Source organism: Engraulis encrasicolus, chromosome 3 (genome assembly GCF_034702125.1).
Source record: "Engraulis encrasicolus isolate BLACKSEA-1 chromosome 3, IST_EnEncr_1.0, whole genome shotgun sequence".
Lineage (NCBI taxonomy): Eukaryota > Metazoa > Chordata > Actinopteri > Clupeiformes > Engraulidae > Engraulis > Engraulis encrasicolus.
Genome location: NC_085859.1, coordinates 9429619 through 9447431, shown reverse-complemented (window position 1 = coordinate 9447431; position 17813 = coordinate 9429619). Strand labels below are relative to the sequence as shown.

Sequence of the window (17813 nt, the reverse complement as noted above, 5' to 3'; positions counted from 1 at the left end):
CTGACCACCTAAATGCCAGCTTCAAAAGTCCTTTTTTATTTTGTTAATATCGTACATACAAGAATATTTACCGTGGTTAATTGTGGCTATCTCCTTTTGTTATCCAGGTACAGAGAAAATACTGCTAATAACCTTAAAAAATGCGATTTCGGCCTATTTTTATGCATTTAGTTATATAAATCAGGTCATGAATGACAAATCAAGAAACATTCACAACATTGCTTAGAATAAGACTGTAAAGTATGGAACGGATTGTGCATTATGAGATCCTGCATAACATCACATCATGACAACATACATGACAACATCGCCGGTAGGTAGCCTACCACAAATAGCCAACATAAAAGACCCCCCCCCCCCCAAAAAAATTTTTTAAAAAAAGAACAACAGAGTGTGGGGGTAACTGGTGAGCAGTCGTTGGCTGTTCCAAAAGACGATTAAAGAAATGACATACATCCCCAGACTGGTATTGAATGATCACTTAAATCCATAAAGCCATCAAATAAGATCTGTACATGCATTTAAAATTTACACAGAAATACCTATATACACTGCAACATACAGTACTGCACGCTCAGAGACAGTGAGTGAGAGAGAGAGAGAGAGAGAGAGAGAGAGAGAGAGAGAGAGAGAGAGAGAGAGAGAGAGGTCTAAACATAGGAAAACAGCTATACATTATATATACTGTTGAGTCAAAAAATTAAGTCAATCCAGTGTATCCTGACTGGTATTAAATGATCACCTAGTCCATAAAGCCATCAAATAAGACATGTACATGCATTTAAATTCGCACAGAAAGACCTGTCTACACCTATACAACATACAGAGTCCTTAACACCTAAAACACCTATATAGTAGAGCGGCTACAAGGCCAATTTGGCTTGAATCGTGCAAATTATGATACAAGCATGAAACTTGGCAGGTATGTGCTTAAGACCAATACAATCAAATCTGCCTGATTGGCCACTTGAAATGGCGGCCATTTTCCAAGATGGCCGCCAAAAAAGGCTCCAGAAATTGATTTATTGCATATAATTGACCTTGAAAATTATGATACAAGCATGAAATTCAACATGTATGTGCTTAAGACCAATACGATCAAATCTACCTGATTGGCCACTTGAAATGGTGGCCATTTTCCAAGATGGCCGCCAAAAAAGACCCCAGAAATTGATTTATTGCATAGAATTGACCTAGAAAATTATGATACAAGCATGAAATTCAACATGAATGTGCTTAAGACCAATACGATCAAATCTACCTGATTTGCCACTTGAAATGGTGGCCATTTTCCAAGATGGCCGCCAAAAAAGGCCCCTGAAATTGATTTATTGCATAGAATTAACCTAGAAAATTATGATACAAGCATGAAATTCAACATTTATGTGCTTAAGACCAATACGATCAGATCTACCTGATTAGGCACTTGAAATGGTGGCTATTTTCCAAGATGGCCGCCAAAATGACCCCAGAAATAGATTTATAGAATTGACCTACCAAATTATGATAAATGCATGAAATAAAACATCAGTAAAAAACATCAATAAAAAACCAGTGCAATCAAATTCACCCAATTGGTCACTTGAAATGGCTGCCAAAAAAGACCCTAGACAATGATTTATTGCACAGAATTATTCAAGCAATTTATGATGGACACATGAAATTCGGCATGTATGTGATTAAGACCAATAGGCCTACAATCAAATATACTTGATTTACCACTTAAAATGTGATGACGATGTGTCCAAAAAGACCCTAGAAATTTGCAAATTGCAACTTTGGTGGAAATAACTGTTCACTCTCCTCAAATATGTTTCCATAGATGATGAAGTGATACAGATATTAAAATGTTCAGCAATGACACATAAGCCACTTATGACACAAATGGCATGGTGATGACATGCTAATAATGCCAGTTCTTAACTTAATGTCAATGGACCCCAAGGTTATGACATGCTAATAATACGATGACAGTGTGGTAATAATATGCTAATAACAGCAATTCATGGTTCTCTCGATATTGCTGTTAAACAGAAGGTGCGTGAACACCAGAAACAAGCTTTGTCATGAATTTGCGTTATTCGCTCTGGACTTGACATTAAACATGTCTAATTTAGCTAATCACATAACTGCTCTGGCTTGTCAGCCTGGGACATTCGAAGATATGAACATCATCCCCTGGCTGCCCTCTCCAGCCACTGTGCTGTCCCCTTTGCGCACCCGACCTCCGCTAATGGTAGTTGACGTTCGGGCACAAGTTATGTGGAACACAAGACTGATCGTGGCAAGGCCACCTGAATCCTCGCCTCTCCTAATAGGACGCATTACCCGTGTCTCCCTTGGGTCGGTCACCCCTTACTGTGCGTGTCTCATGCGCTCAGCAGGAGCGCGAGTATCAGTTGTGCTGCCTGGAGCGCTGTCCCTGGGTAGGGCGCCCGTGGTTAGTTAGACTATACTTCTCCAATGAAGTATCTCAGGCCCCTGCTCGACCAGGCTGCCTGATCGAGGGGAAGTGTGTCTTTGATGTCCCCCTGGGAACCAGAGCGTGTGCCCTCAAACAGGTGTCTATCGGGGCTTTTCTTGGCTGGCTCGCTGTGGTGGTGGTTGCTACTCGGTTCTCCGCCCGCAACTTGGACCTGCGGCCCTGCGGCCCTGCTGGAGAATGACTGGGTTTTTTCTGCCAGCACGATCGCATTGCAGCTCAAGCTTGCCTGGCGGTCTTGGGCATGGTGCCTCTCAGTTGCACCTGCAGCCAGGTGTTGTGTACTGAACATGCTGGATATTTCCCCTTGTGCCAAGGCCCGGTTTTCCATTGGGGAATACCTCTTGATACTGGGGGCCTCGCTATACCTCTGTGGGCTCCACTTGCACATCGGTTACACTCAGACGGGTGGTTTCCGTGCCCTGGGTTCCCTCCACTGTGTGCTTTCCATGGTATTGGATGTCTGGACGCTGCCTTTGTGCGCCCCGTGCTTAACCCCTCTTCCCCCTCCGGGTTCGGAACGAAGACTGGGCCTCTTTCTTGTTCCCCCGTTAGCGTTGCCGGTATCTGACCTCTAAACACTTTATTGACACCGGTAGGCCGAGTCTGGGCGGTGTGCCTGCTCTAATGATGGTGTCAAGTGCCTGCCTAACCCCTAGGTTGGTACTGGTATCAACTTGCCCCATGGTTGGTGTCTGTCTGGAGGGATTAGGGGCTTGCCTCCCCTGCTCTTCCAAGTGCACCCTTCGGGTGCAGCTCTTGCCCCTGGCCCCTGGGCCGTGTCGCTGATCACTGTTGATGGACGCTACCTCTCCACCTTCAACAGCTCTGGGCATCGGTAGGAAGGGTCTGTGCTGCGGCCAGGCTTTTGCTTGCGCATTCTAGGTAACTGCCAACGCAGTCAGGAGTTTTTCAATACCCATAGTAAGATGTCGAGTGATTCAACCGAAAGAGAACTATAGTTCACAGAGGGCAACCCTGGTTCTCTGAGGGAGATGAACGAGACATCTCACTAGATTGCCACACTCACCCACAAGCTCAAAGGTTAGTCGTCTCAGATTGAAGATCAGAGCCTGGCACACCTGGGCTTTGTCCCCGAGGGGGCGGGATCCCCATCTGCGCTGCTCATTGGTCTGACGGCATGATTGAAAGCAAGTTTTGGCAAATGGCCACTCAAAGGGCATTACCCATAGTGAGATGTCTCGTTCATATCCCTCAGAGAACCGGGGTTACCCTTGGTAACCTATAGTTATGTGCCTTTCTGCTTGATTATGTTTCCTTCTATGATGAATTCATTGGAAAATCAAACATAGTGATTGTTTATTTGGGCCACATCTGGTAGATTAATTGCAATTAATGAAGTTCTAGTGTCTCCTTTGATGGCCGTCTTTAAAAATGGCTGCCATGTAACATTTTCAAGTTGCAAATGAGGGGGGTTTGATTATATTGCTCTTAAGCACAAACACACAAATTTACATACTTGTATCATCATTTTCTTGCTCACTTCTGGGCTAAATTCAGTGTTTTAGCAGCCATATTGTAAAATGGCTTCCATTTCAAGTGTTGTCAGTTCAATTTGATTGTATTGTTGTTGTTTTTTTGCACATTCATGCCTAAATTGATGCTTGTATAATAACTTGCTCGATCAATCCTGTGCAACAAATCCATTTCTATGGTATTTTTGTCAGCCATCTTGGAAAATGGCAGTCATTTAAACTGAGAAATCCTTAGAATGTATTGTGTTGGTCTTAAGCACATAATGGTCAAATTTCTTGGTTGTATCATAATTTCCTTTCTCAATTCTGTGCAACAAATCAATTTCTGAGGTCTTTTTTGGCAGCCATCTTGGAAAATGGCCACCATTTCAAGTGGCCAATCAGGTAGATTTGATCGTATTGGTCTTAAGCACATACATGTTGAATTTCATGCTTGTATCATCATTTTCTATGTCAATTCTATGCAATAAATCAATTTCTGGGGTCTTTTTTGGTGGCCATCTTGGAAAATGGCCGCCATTTCAAGTGGCCAATCAGGTGGATTTGATCACATTGGTCTTTAGCACATACATGTTGAATTTCATGCTTGCATCATCATTTTCTAGGTCAATTCTATGCAATAAATCAATTTCTGGGGCCTTTTTTGGCGGCCATCTTGGAAAATGGCCGCCATTTCAAGTGGCCAATCAGGTAGATTTGATCGAATGGGTCTTGAGCACATACCTGCCGAATTTCACGCTTGTATCATAATTTTCTAGGTCAATTCTATGCAATAAATCAATTTTTGGGGCCTTTGTTGGCGGCCATCTTGGAAAATGGCCACCATTTCAAGTGGCCAATCAGGTAGATTTGATCGAATGGGTCTTGAGCACATACCTGCCGAATTTCACGCTTGTATCATAATTTGCACGATTTTCCCTGTAGCCGCTCTACTAATAGCCTACATTATATACACTACACGCGCACACACACACACACACACACACACACACACACACACACACACACACACACACACACACACACACACACACACACACACACACACACACACACATTGGTTCGGCAGCATGCCAGCCGAAAATATGCACAGAAAATGGTGCAAGGCACACTGTTTACAGCACAGCTACATTTCTTAGAATTGTAGGGGCTTTTACTCTTGCAACCACATCTGATCATCTGTAAAATGTAGTCTGGTGCCACTTTGACATTTTCTGGAACACTTATTGGTATCAGTGCTTTGTTGCATGGGTCTTTCTTCCATCCAAATGCTTCAGGAGATAGTTCAGGTGGAGTGTGAACCAATGTCCTCCACAATATTGCTTGAAAATGAGCCCTTTTCACATTCTCAAGAAATGCCTCTGTTGTTGGTGGAAGAGCAGCCAGGTTAGGTGAAGATAAATGACATTCCCCATTCTTTTTCCCCATACCACCAACCTTGTATGTGACATGCTGATACTGTCTGGAATGCCATAACATGCCGACACAAAGTTAGTGGCCTCACTGGAAAGTTGTTGGAATGGTGCCATTACCAATTGATGTCAAGTGATATCCAGCTTTTAGGGTCTTGATAACAAATCAATACCAAAATAGGATGCCGCAGTGTCACACCCTGATATGGCATGGGCTGGTAAAAGGTCAATTACAATGTCATTTTGTGGATTTACATTTTTATTTTTATCTCTTTCCATGTTAATACGACCACCGCTGAAATTATGTACTTTGTAGGCAAACAAATAATCAGCCAAAAATTATGTAATTATTACTTACAATTTTTATTTTGTGTTACAACAGCACAGGAAGAGTAAATAGCAATGTATGAAATGGTGAAATTCTGTGTTGAATTAGTAATCCTTTCTGGGTATGTCTGAGCTGACACCACCAATATTCGCCTAAATGTTACATATTTCTGCTTGACAAACAGCTAGTTATGTAATTGTCTAAAATGTATTTGGTACGAGGACACTTTCTCCACTTTGATGTGGCAGGCCTACCACCCAGAATGCTCTATGGTTAATCATAGTGCAGTTATGAAGCTGTCAAAAGCTTGCGGGCTATGGCTGCAGCGAAATCAACATGAAAGGTTAATATCTGAAATTGGCACATCACCCACTCTTATCCTGATGGGTAAGTGTTGGACAACTACAAACAGCAAAACCAAACAACCCACTATGAGATATAAAGCCACGTTTGGCGAAATGTTGACCTTTGTGTCTCCGACTTGGAAAATCAGGCTTTTTGGGTGAATGCCCCGCCCCCAAACATGCATGACCCCACCCCCACTGATGTCCATACCTCACCACCTGTTCTTATACACATCCTACCATGTAAACAAACACAAAATAAGTATGGTATAGGGTATTTGGTCAGCATAACATGAATTGGGAGCCAAACACTGTTGTAATCTATGGCTGCAGCACATCAAGCATAAAAGGCTCAATATCTGAAAATGCTCAAGGGATATCACCGGGCATCGTCTGGAATCTTAATAGGTACACCTTAAGCAACCACAAACTGCAAAGAAAAAAACTTTATCAGACGAAACTGGGTTCGGCTGATATTTGGCTTTTGGCTGCCGGACTACTACATGCTTTCTCCCTGATAACAAGAAGAAATTTGATTGGCCAATCGCTAACCCCACCCACCCTGGGCTCCTCCTTAGTGTTCTGAGGTGCTGAGGAATTCAGCTGTCATTCTGCTGCTGGTTCTCAGTGTGTGCACTAGTGTTAAGAAAAGTTTCAAAATGGCATCAGTGTCTTCTCAGGAGCTAGAGTCCTTCAGTTGTCCAGTCTGTCTGGAGCTGTTGAGGGATCCAGTGACTATTCCCTGTGGACATAATTTCTGTATGAGGTGCATTAAGAGCTGCTGGGATCAGGAGGATTGGAAAAGAAAATATAGCTGTCCCCTCTGCAAGCACAGCTTCGACTCCAGGCCTGTACTTCACAAAAACCCTCTAATTGCTGAAATGGTAGAGAAGTTTAGGAAGACCAGCATCCAAGCTGCTGTTCCTGCTCGCTGTTATGCTGGACCTGGAGATGTGGTGTGTGATGTCTGCACTGGGAGAAAACTCAAAGCTGTCAAATCCTGTCTGGAGTGTCTGAAGTCGTACTGTGCCACTCACCTAAAAGCTCACAATGAACTTGTCGATAAAAATCACAACATGATTGAGGCCACGGGCCAACTACAGGAAAGGATCTGCCCATGTCATAAGAAGGTTTTTGAGATATTCTGTCGCACCGACCAGAGTTGTATCTGCTATCTGTGTACGATGGACGATCATAAAGGTCATGACACAATCACAGCTAGGGCAGAGTGGAGTCATAAAAAGGTAAGACATGAAGGCCTACATAATATCTTTGGGATATCATTTTTAATCTTCCAAACAAACTTGGAGCATAATAATCACTCAAATGCAGTTTGTTTAGATCCACTGTGCCCTGTGTTGTATGTGTCTCAGTGGACAACACCTCAGCCCAGCTAAAAACGAAAGGTGGCTGCGTGTGTATGTAGAAATATTAGAGCAATCCAGAAAAACAGGTTGGGCTGCTTTCAGACACACTGAGGCACACACAATGTTAGTATTCATTTGTATAGTTAATGCACAGGTAATACCTAGTTTAATGGCAACATAATCATTTCCGTGAATGTGTCTCATTGAAGAGGTGAATTACAGTTTATTAAATTAAATTAAAACTCCAATGTATTTATTTAAAGCACTGACAGGCCAACTTCAATGTTGCCTAATTTGTCATTGAGTGTTGTGTCATTACAGGATCTGAACCAGCTTGGCTCATGTTTAATGTCTTTTACACTTAAATCACTTTGTGTTAAATGAACTGCTGGGTTTCACAGCTGAAATGAGTCACGTCATTTCGCAGCATCAGTTGCTTGTGAAATTGTATTGCAGAACAGCTATAAAGCATCTTAAGTTATGATGATTAGACATTAGCAGTCAATTAATTATCTGTTGCTGTGATTCCTGATGTTGTAGGAGGGGTTGGGGCAGAGCCAGAGGAGATGCCAGCAGATAATCCAGTTGAAGGAGAAGGAGCTGCAGGAGCTGAGGAAGGCTGTGGAGACTCTCAAGGTGAGAACTTGTCGTAACTTTTTTATTAACCCACATTGCTAATTAAGATTATTAGCTGGGCCAATAAAATAGTCCATAACCCAATTTAATTAATAAGACTTAATCTGGGCTATAATGCCTGTTGCACAATGGATAACCATCTTACCCGCTATCTGACTCGTGTATGTTTACCATTTACCAATTAATACCTAAGTACTTATATTATTGTTATTACCATTACTACTTCGTTATTATTTAGTTAATTGCCCTCAAACAGCCATAAGCATACATTACCCATCTTAATGCAGGAGAACAGTGAAGAGAAACCGGGACGCCAGGAAATCACAGGAGAAGACGAATGCCATTGCCATCAAGATAGTTACATTTATTGATACATTGCAAGTGAGAAGAGCAATTCAGTTAACCCTTAGAATACCATAATGTAGCATAGTGCCTTTAGCATCAGGGCTTTAGCGCCCATCCGCCAAGCGCTTCCCCAGTCGTCCCCAGCTCTTCTCCCGAGCTCACATTTGAAAACAGTATTTAAACCCCACAAGTGTATTACATCATGTATCAAACATGGTCAGTTCAGCCTCTAACTGACTAAGTCAAATATGGAACTGGTCACTCCATGGGTCTACCCAACTCACTAACTCCAGCAAGTGGCTGTGTGACTCGACACCTCTGTAGCTCAGTTTACGACAGCAGCTGTCTTTGGTGGACCCACAGAATGTCTCTAAAAGTGTATTGCTGGCAGAGAAGCACATTTGAGAGCAAAACCTCTGAAATGAAGATATTCTTCATGTGAAGATATTGTGTTAATTTCCAATAAATAATTGTAAATATTAATGAAGAAATGTTGGCAAAACTACGACATAACGCCCCTTTTGAAATTCAAACCGAATTTTAAACCTTAAAATCATTTTTTCATTAATATTCTGCATGAAACCTTTTGAGCACTAAAATGTACAACAGTCAGTCAATAAAATATGAAACTTCCTTCAAAGTTGACACTCTCGTTAACCCAAACTTTTCCCAAAAGAAAATTAATAAAGAATTGCCCCCTTTATTGAACCACCCACTGTTTGCAAACCCATGTGAATATTTTCTCCAACCATTTGTGTGTGGCCCGACAGCCTTTAATGAATTTATTCCTGTAAAATCAGAATCAGTATGTACCTCACTAAATGTTGTATGCAATAAACTTCAAAACCTGAAATCAGACACTTTCTGAAAATAATAAAATAATCAGCAAATGAAATCAATGAAATAATCAGTAAATATGAAATCAATGAAATTAATGAGAAATGTGAAATGAATGAAATAATGAAAAATGTGAAATCAATGAAACAATCTGGTGTGCAGTATACCCCTAACCTGTCTCAAGGAAGTGGTCAACTAACTAATGTCCATAATGTCCATGACGCCTGGTTGTTGTTGTTGCCAGACCAGTCTCTCTCTCTCTCTCTCTCTCTCGCCCATCGCTCTATGTCTCTCTCCAGTGAAACCTGTTGAAATAGCAAACTCAGTCCTCGCTACCCTCATGGGCAGCTGTCATTGCTCCTGTAGATCCATTTTTGCATGTGTCCATAGCATACCCCTCCAGGTGAGGACTGTCCGAGCCTTGAAAACACTCGGGCAACCATCTGCGGAGAAGGTATCACGAGACACCCCCTAACACATTTCTCAGTCTTTCAGCAATCTTTCGACGATCTCTGGTACATTTCTTTTTGCACCCATCCGTGGATGCTGGCATCAGCTCCTTGCCTGCATGGCACTGTGGCAATTTCCTCAGCGACTCTTTGCACTCCTCCAGCCTTTCTCTAGCTGGCAGGATTCAGTCCTGGCATTCGTGCCCACACCTGCCATCAGGTCCAACTGACCTCAGCTCCTTGAACTTTGTCCATCGTCCATCCTGGAACGTCTCCTGACGCCCCTTTGTCACTTGAAACAGACTCAGTCCACTTTACTTTCAAAACGACAGTCGTTGATCCTCCGGAAACAGCAACAGATCATCTCAGCAGAGACAACCCTTTTGATGACCTCAGTCCAACTGTCCATGTTGAACTTTTTCCCTCACTTGAGAGACAGCTCAGTCCTTGAGAGAGATTCCCAGAGAGGCAGAGAGATCATCCACTGGCAACCGTCCATGATGAATTTTCTCTTCGACCACTCCTCATTATTTCCACCTGTAACTACAAACCAATGTTAGCACACACCCAAATTATTTCACCGCTTTCAACAATCAGTGTATACACTTCTCCTCAACCTATATGATGTTGTATGCATGTATGGTGCATTCTAGTGAACTTGTTCATGACCTATAACACTTCTTTTGGCAAAATAATTTAAAATTCTACACTCTACCCCCCTTCCACAGAGAATAGAATTATTTTCTGTGGAACAGGTCAACTTCTCATATCTGAGAGGTACTTAGTGCCTAATGCAATCTCACGAATGCTTCGCACGCTTACAGTATTAAAACTCCAGACTATTAAGTCTCCAACGTTAACGTTAACCAAATAAATAAATAAATAAATAAATTCCCAAAATAAAATAAAACCCCAAAGAAATAAAAAAATAAACTTAAAATAAACCCAAAAATGACTTTAAAGTATCTGCAAATAAAATCCCAAAAGTGTACTTGTATGTGATCAGCAATGTCAGATATGACTACATGTCAACTAACTTCAGTCTTTATGCTTGACATCTAACTGTGACTTAAGTATCCATGTGTGCAAATGTATCTAAGTTCTCGTCGTCAGTTCTAAGTGATCAAATAAACCAATTACCCTTGTGGGCAAAATAACTCAAACCCCCAAAATGAATAAACAAACTGTATGCAAAATGAAATTAAAATAAAATAAGAATGAGAAATAAAATGAAACTAAAAATGAAGATGAGAATGAAAATGAGTCACTGCACTAAGAAGCATTACTTTAAACTCCTACAGTCTCAAAGTGGTTTCTACTCACGCAACCTTATCTCACTCTCTCTGTCTGACCAGTCACTCCATGCCCCTGCAAGCAGTGTCCTTTTACGACAGGTCGTAAAGCGCCATCTTTAGCTACTGTGGGAGAGACACACACTGGTTATAACATGTGTTATTACAACAGCTAAAAAGACTCCACTTAGTAATGTCAAGAGAATAATTACAGCTATCAATAGCAGTGACTCAAAAGTAAAACCCCAGACATCAAAGGTGATGTCCCCAACTGAAATTAAACTTTTAAAGAAATAAAACAAACAAAAACCCCATAAAGGAAATAAACTAGAAGTTAAATAGACTCAATGTGTTCAGTCTATGTGTTACTGTATTTTTCCATGTTTCTAGTTTTTCTTAAGATTTTCTAATTTTAAGTTACTTAACAAACAACAGACATTTACACTCACCACAATGGAAGACTCCACACCACCTTCTTATTTCTTCCATTGCCTTCTTTCAACAAGCACTCACTAGTCTTTCTCTATAGGGCCCACTCACTCACTCAAATTTACCAACACCAGGTGACAAGACAAGACACTCACTTCTCACCCTCAGTCATCATGGCCCAGCACCCTGTAACAAGATTTGCAACTCCTGCCACAAGATGAGAGAAAGATCACAAACACTGAAATGGTCAATCAATAGATGTTTACTTTTCTGAACAACTCTTCATCGACAGAGACAACTCGACTAAGAGTTGACCTGTTTCAGCTTCCTGACCCCATTGAATGATTCTAAACCTCATCCAATGCGATTGCGGCTTCACTCGCCCAAAAATCCATGTCCCTAAGACATCCGACTAAACGATGTGCCGCCAACACCGCTCTCCCGCTTACCAATTTCTTTTCTGCAAAACCGTGGCCACGTTTCGTCTTCCTTCCCCAGTGGCTTCCCACTTCTACGAGTTATATCATTCCACAGTAAAAAATAGAGTCTTTGTTGTTTCATAATATATATATTATATTACCATAACTCAAAATAAACCTATACAATACCACAAAGTTGCCTACCAAAATACACTCTGTACTGGGGTAGTCAGCGCACGATGTACACAGAATAGCCCAGGACCAAGTGAACTTGCTTTGAGAATTATAACAGCTCATTAGAGTCTTATCTTATACTGTGGAATGGAACCCCTAGCAATCGCCTTCACCGCTTTCACACAGCCAAATTGGTAGGATACCGGCGCGTTCATATCCATCTTTTGTTGTATAGGCTAGCATTACTTCACTTTTTCCACTTTTTTCTATACCCCCAATTTAGGACACGACAAAAAGAAGTTCAGAGAGGCAAAGACCTAGGACTGGTGGTCATTCCAGATCCAGTATGATGAATGTCTGCACATTTCAAGGGACCCGTCTGTGCAACTGAAAAGGAAAGCTTAGGCTCAACTTAAAATCTATTCTTGTAGTCAACATAACACCACTTCATCAATATTAATTAAACAACAGTAGTACCATAGTTGACCACAAGAACAGAACACTAAACAGTTGACAGAAGAAATACCCTATCAATCTGCAGATTCAATCATTCAAGATAACACTTAACCCCATGAATATGTATGTATGTATGTACTTGTGTATGATACATGTAGCTCAGCTTTCGTTACATTCCTATGACGTGGTACACTTAACCATAGTGGAAAGCAAGTTAAACTTCTCCATAATTAATTTTACCTTATAAGTTAAAACTCATACGGAGGAACAAAATTCAATGTTACATTTTACACCATTGGCGAAGTGCACCTAGTCACCTTTCTTTAAACTTCTGAGCTTTCCACTTTGTGTATGTGTGCATCCTATGTATGTACATGCATTCTGTCATGACTATAGTGTTTGCAACTGCTTGTTACTGTAGTAACCAACTCCAATGTTTGCATATTAATTTCCATAAACTGATTCTATGATTAATAATGTATTGTATAATAACACTTAACATCCATTCACTCACACGTACATACCCCCATTCACTTATATAGTAGTCAATTTAACAAAGTTGCCTAAGGTGTCAAATTGCTCACAGACTCCCGGCCGGAGAGGCTATAGGCATTTTTAAATAGCTTGCACCCAGTCTTTCTGCCTGCAGAATAGACTAGACAAGCTGGCAACAGCTGTCGTAAAAGGTCGTAAACCTCCCCAGAACACAAATAGACTAGAATATTCTTAAAACACACACTACCCAACTAAAATTTAGTCAAATAGAGATAAAATTCATACTTCAAACTTGCAATGACCCAATGGCACCCTTCTCCACGGCATTCCTTCTGTTCCTTGTTCTTTTGCACAAAGATTCCTTAAGTTGATTTATCTAGAAATAAATCTATTAATTTCCTAATTACCCCATTAAATGTGCACGTGACTATAGCCCATTACATTTCCACGCAGAAATTAATATATGTGTAAAGAGAAATTGTAATTTGGCAGAATTTCAGTATTAAGGACTCTAATACTAAAAGTGACTCTAACTGAGCTGTTCACATGTGAGTGTCAAATGCTAGGCCGCAGCTATAAATACCTCACCAGCCTTGCGGCTAATACAGCTTCAAAGAGAGACAGAATACTCCACAAATTTAGATCTTAACCTTAATAACACTAAAACAACAGTAAACAAGTAGTATTATAACAGTTCTTTTAACCTACACTGCAATTTAAATAAACACCATAAAACTTCATTAGACTTGTGCATGCGTTTCTTCAATGCCCATGCCACAAACTCTTAATTCCTCAACAAATACATCAAATACACAGAAATAACTTATAAAAACCATTAGTCAAACTATACTTATCTTCCTCATGTTATGTGTCGTGTCAGAAGGCAAATTGCATCTTTAAATGCATTTTCTAGCAGCAGCTGACATGTGCTCTCTGTCCTACTTGCTTCAGCCGCCATCTTGGAAATGACCACAAATGGCCTCTCTAGTCACATGGTCAACTGATGTCACTGATCCAGTGGCCCCCCACGGGACAGGAAACACCACAGGCCTTGAAAATCTCTGCAATACTGATAAAATCAATTAAGCCACTTGATAACTCACAAAAATCAGTCAAATCACAATTTAAACTGTATGGTAAACATATCAACTCCACTCACCAATCCTGGAAAGCACTTTACTGAAAACAGACAGATAGATTGCTAGGAACTTTTGAGATAGACCATTAAACAATTTCTGAACAAAATTATTTATCCAAAATTATTCAAATTATCTAATAAACTCTCCTGGCAGGCTCGCCAAATATGTTGTAACTTTTTCATTAACCCACATTGCTAATTAAGATTATTAGCTGGGCCAATAAAATAGTCCATAACCCAATTTAATTAATAAGACTTAATCTGGGCTATAATGCCTGTTGCACAATGGATAACCATCTTACCCGCTATCTGACTCGTGTATGTTTACCATTTACCAATTAATACCCAAGTATTTATATTATTGTTATTACCATTACATACTTAGTTATTATTTAGTTCATTGGACTCAATCAGCCATAAGCATACATTACCCATCTTTGTGCAGGAGAACAGTGAAGAGAAACCAGGACGCCAGGTAATCACAGGAGAAGACAAATGCCATTGCCATCAAGATAGTTACATTTATTGATACATTGAAAGTGAGAAGAGCAATTCAGTTAACCCTTAGAATACCATAATGTAGCATAGCGCCTTTAGCATCAGGGCTTTAGCGCCCATCCGCCAAGCGCTTCCCCAGTCGTCCCCAGCTCTTCTCCCGAGCTCACATTTGAGAACAGTATTTAAACCCCACAAGTGTATTACATCTTACAAACATGGTCAGTTCAGCCTCTAACTGACTGAGTCAAATATGGAACTGGTCACTCCATGGGTCTACCCAACTCACTAACTCCAGCAAGTGGCTGTGTGACTCGACACCTCTGTAGCTCAGTTTACGACAGCAGCTGTCTTTGGTGGACCCACAGAATGTCTCTAAAAGTGTATTGCTGGCAGAGAAGCACATTTGAGAGCAAAACCTCTGAAATGAAGATATTCTTCATGTGAAGATATTGTGTTAATTTCCAATAAATAATTGTAAATATTAATGAAGAAATGTTGGCAAAACTACGACAAAGTGACCAGAGGAGAAGACAACCGGCAGCAGATTTCTTGTTATGAAGTGTAACTAACATGAAAAGTTTAGTCTAGCATCTTATGTGCAACAGAATGCTGAGGGCTGCCGGTGGGACAAAGCTGTTGTTGTTCAAACTGCCTCTGCACGCTATGACCATTCACTCCCCTTCATTACTACGGACAAGGGCGTAACTTTATGCACAATTAGCCTTTCGCAAAACCCCTCCCACAAACGGCCGCCAACCAATCCGAGCTCAGCAACGGTAACTAAGGAGTGTAGAACTTGTCTGAGGTCCGTCAAAAACCTACGATTTTAGGGAGACATACAACGTGTGCCTATGGCACCGTCAGGGTCCGACACCATCTGAAGATTGATTAGGACCTCATTTTTTCACTTTCCCGAAGCAAAAACCTCAAGCGGACTGATAACAGGGATGGATTAAGCCATGTGGAGGCTATTAGCTCCAGGTGATCATATTTAAAATTAGCAGGCTAACTGTGCAATCGTCTTGTTTGTTAATATAGCGCCTTCCCCATTGCATTTAGCTGGCAGAAAACGTACCCTAAACAAATAATCAATGCATCGCTCAGACTTAAGGACAATATTATATGATATTATAGTATTGGATTCACGGCATTATGATTCAAATTTTATTGGGAAACTACTAGTTGCGTTGTTTAATATGCGCCAAATGCACAGCCCACGGAGCAGCCCCCACCCTCTCTCCTTCCCAGTTTGTGTCTGTGTATATGCGACGAGTGTGACAGTAAAAAGAAAGTAACACTGAAATGGGGCTGCGCTTGTTCCAACCTTGTTATGAAGATATTAACTGTCAACTAAAACCATTAAAGTGAACAGAAGAGAAACGCCCAGTGTGACTGCCCAAGAGCTGCGCAGTGTGCCCAAAGCCCGTCAAAGGTCTTGGCGGACGGCTGCAATGTCCCAGTTTACACCAAGCACTATCAAAATGTCCTGGTTACAGACATTACATCGCCATCATCAAGTTGTTGTATTTCACAGTTGAATATGGCTTCTAGTAATCAGCGTGTGTAGGATACAAGAAGTGTAGGCTACACACATTTCCTATGAAACGCAGCCAAAACGTGTGCCTGGTTCTAAGTTTTTGACGGACGTAGCAACAATAACTAGGGGGCGTGGCTTTTGCGAAAGGTGAATTGGGGGGGTCAAGATTTCCATCTAAATGAATTAAATGGCTGAACAGTTTTCTTCAGTATTTGCATGTACAGTTATGTATGTTACCTGGTCATTTGTGCCTCCTGCGCTGTCTCTCTCTGTACTCTCTCTCCCTGTTTTTGGTCATCCGATTCTCCTTCGCCTCGTTCTCTCCCTCTGTCTTCAACTGATGCACTTCCTCCATCACCTCCTTTCTGTTGCTCAACTGCTACATCTCCTCCGTTGCCTCTCTCTCCTTCAACTGCTGCACCTCCTCTGACACCTTCATACTCTATCTCTTGAACTGGTTCACCTCCTTTGTCACCTCCTTCTCTCTCCCTCTCATCTGTGCTTCCTCGTCTCTCTCTCTGGACACCCGTTTCTCTCTCATCACCTGTACCTCCTTGGCCTTGGATCTCTCTTTGGTGACCTGCACAATCAAGTTTTTGAACCTGATATAAAAAAAAACCTCAGTTAATGTTCAAATGGCTTGGCAGCAAACTCACATCAGAGTTTTAGAGAATGCATTTTCCCAATCAGGCTAAAGTCAAGCTGTCAGAAAATCTCCATTTGTAATGTGGCATATAGCAATAAAGCAAAGATGAGTTAATTAATTAATTAATTAAAAACATTCCTACCCTTTGCTTAGTAGGCCTAATTCATATGATCAGAAGAAAGCTACAGTCAGAGATGGTTGATAAAATCTTTGATGCAGTGCCAAATATGAATGACATATCCCAACCATCAATCACTAATCAGGATGCTGCACAAATAGGATCTCTTGTCTGCTGTTCGCCATGTTGTTATGATCAGAAGAAAGTTGCTGTGGTAGAAATTAAAGTAGCCTGCTGGCTACATAATATCCCATATCCATTATTTATACAATTGACTGTTGTTGTTTTTTTATAACTAAATATACAGTGGCGACTGGCGACAAAAATATTGAGAGGAGTGGACCTCCTCTGTCTCACTCCAAGCACAGCCACGCATAGTGTCACGCGAGGAAGGAACCCCTTGTCTCCCCTTGTCTCCCCAACCCTCTCTCGTGTCTCTCTCTTCATTACTTCACTGGCGAAACAAACTGTAATCGCTTGGCTGTTGTCAACAAATGCGATTTTGAAAACAAAATATAATGCCACAATACATCTTATTTAAAATGGATGTGTTTACTATTGGTGTCAAAAAACTTACAGGCATTTTGGTTCAGCTGCATTGAACAAGCTTCTCATTTGAAGTGGATACTATCATAGGAAATCACGCAGGCAACTGGACAGGGGGTAACCAAAAACTACTTAAATGACGTGAAATAAAACAAACAGACGTCCGATTGCTAGGGTTTCACAAAATGTGTTGGTTTGAGGGAGTAAATATCCCAAGTGCTAGCCATCAACGAAGTCCAAAATAGCCAGCCACGTCCAGTGTTATTGAACTAGCTGTCTGTCGTAACCTAGCATAAAATAGCTATATAACTAACTGACAGGCAGAAAGGCAGTGGTACACTATGGGTTCTCAAAACACTCGGAAATAAT

At 41.1% G+C, this 17813-nt stretch overlaps 1 protein-coding gene across 1 annotated transcript in view; it reads left to right on the top strand.

Moving 5' to 3' along the window:
* LOC134446522 (E3 ubiquitin/ISG15 ligase TRIM25-like) overlaps positions 1-17813 on the top strand; it is an 87743-nt gene that overhangs the window by 9099 nt on the left and 60831 nt on the right. The window contains exons 9-11 of the mRNA XM_063195886.1: positions 3239-3320; positions 6691-7306; positions 7970-8065. Coding sequence (XP_063051956.1) covers positions 3239-3320; positions 6691-7306; positions 7970-8065 — 794 coding nt within the window. The remainder of the gene's footprint in view (positions 1-3238; positions 3321-6690; positions 7307-7969; positions 8066-17813) is intronic.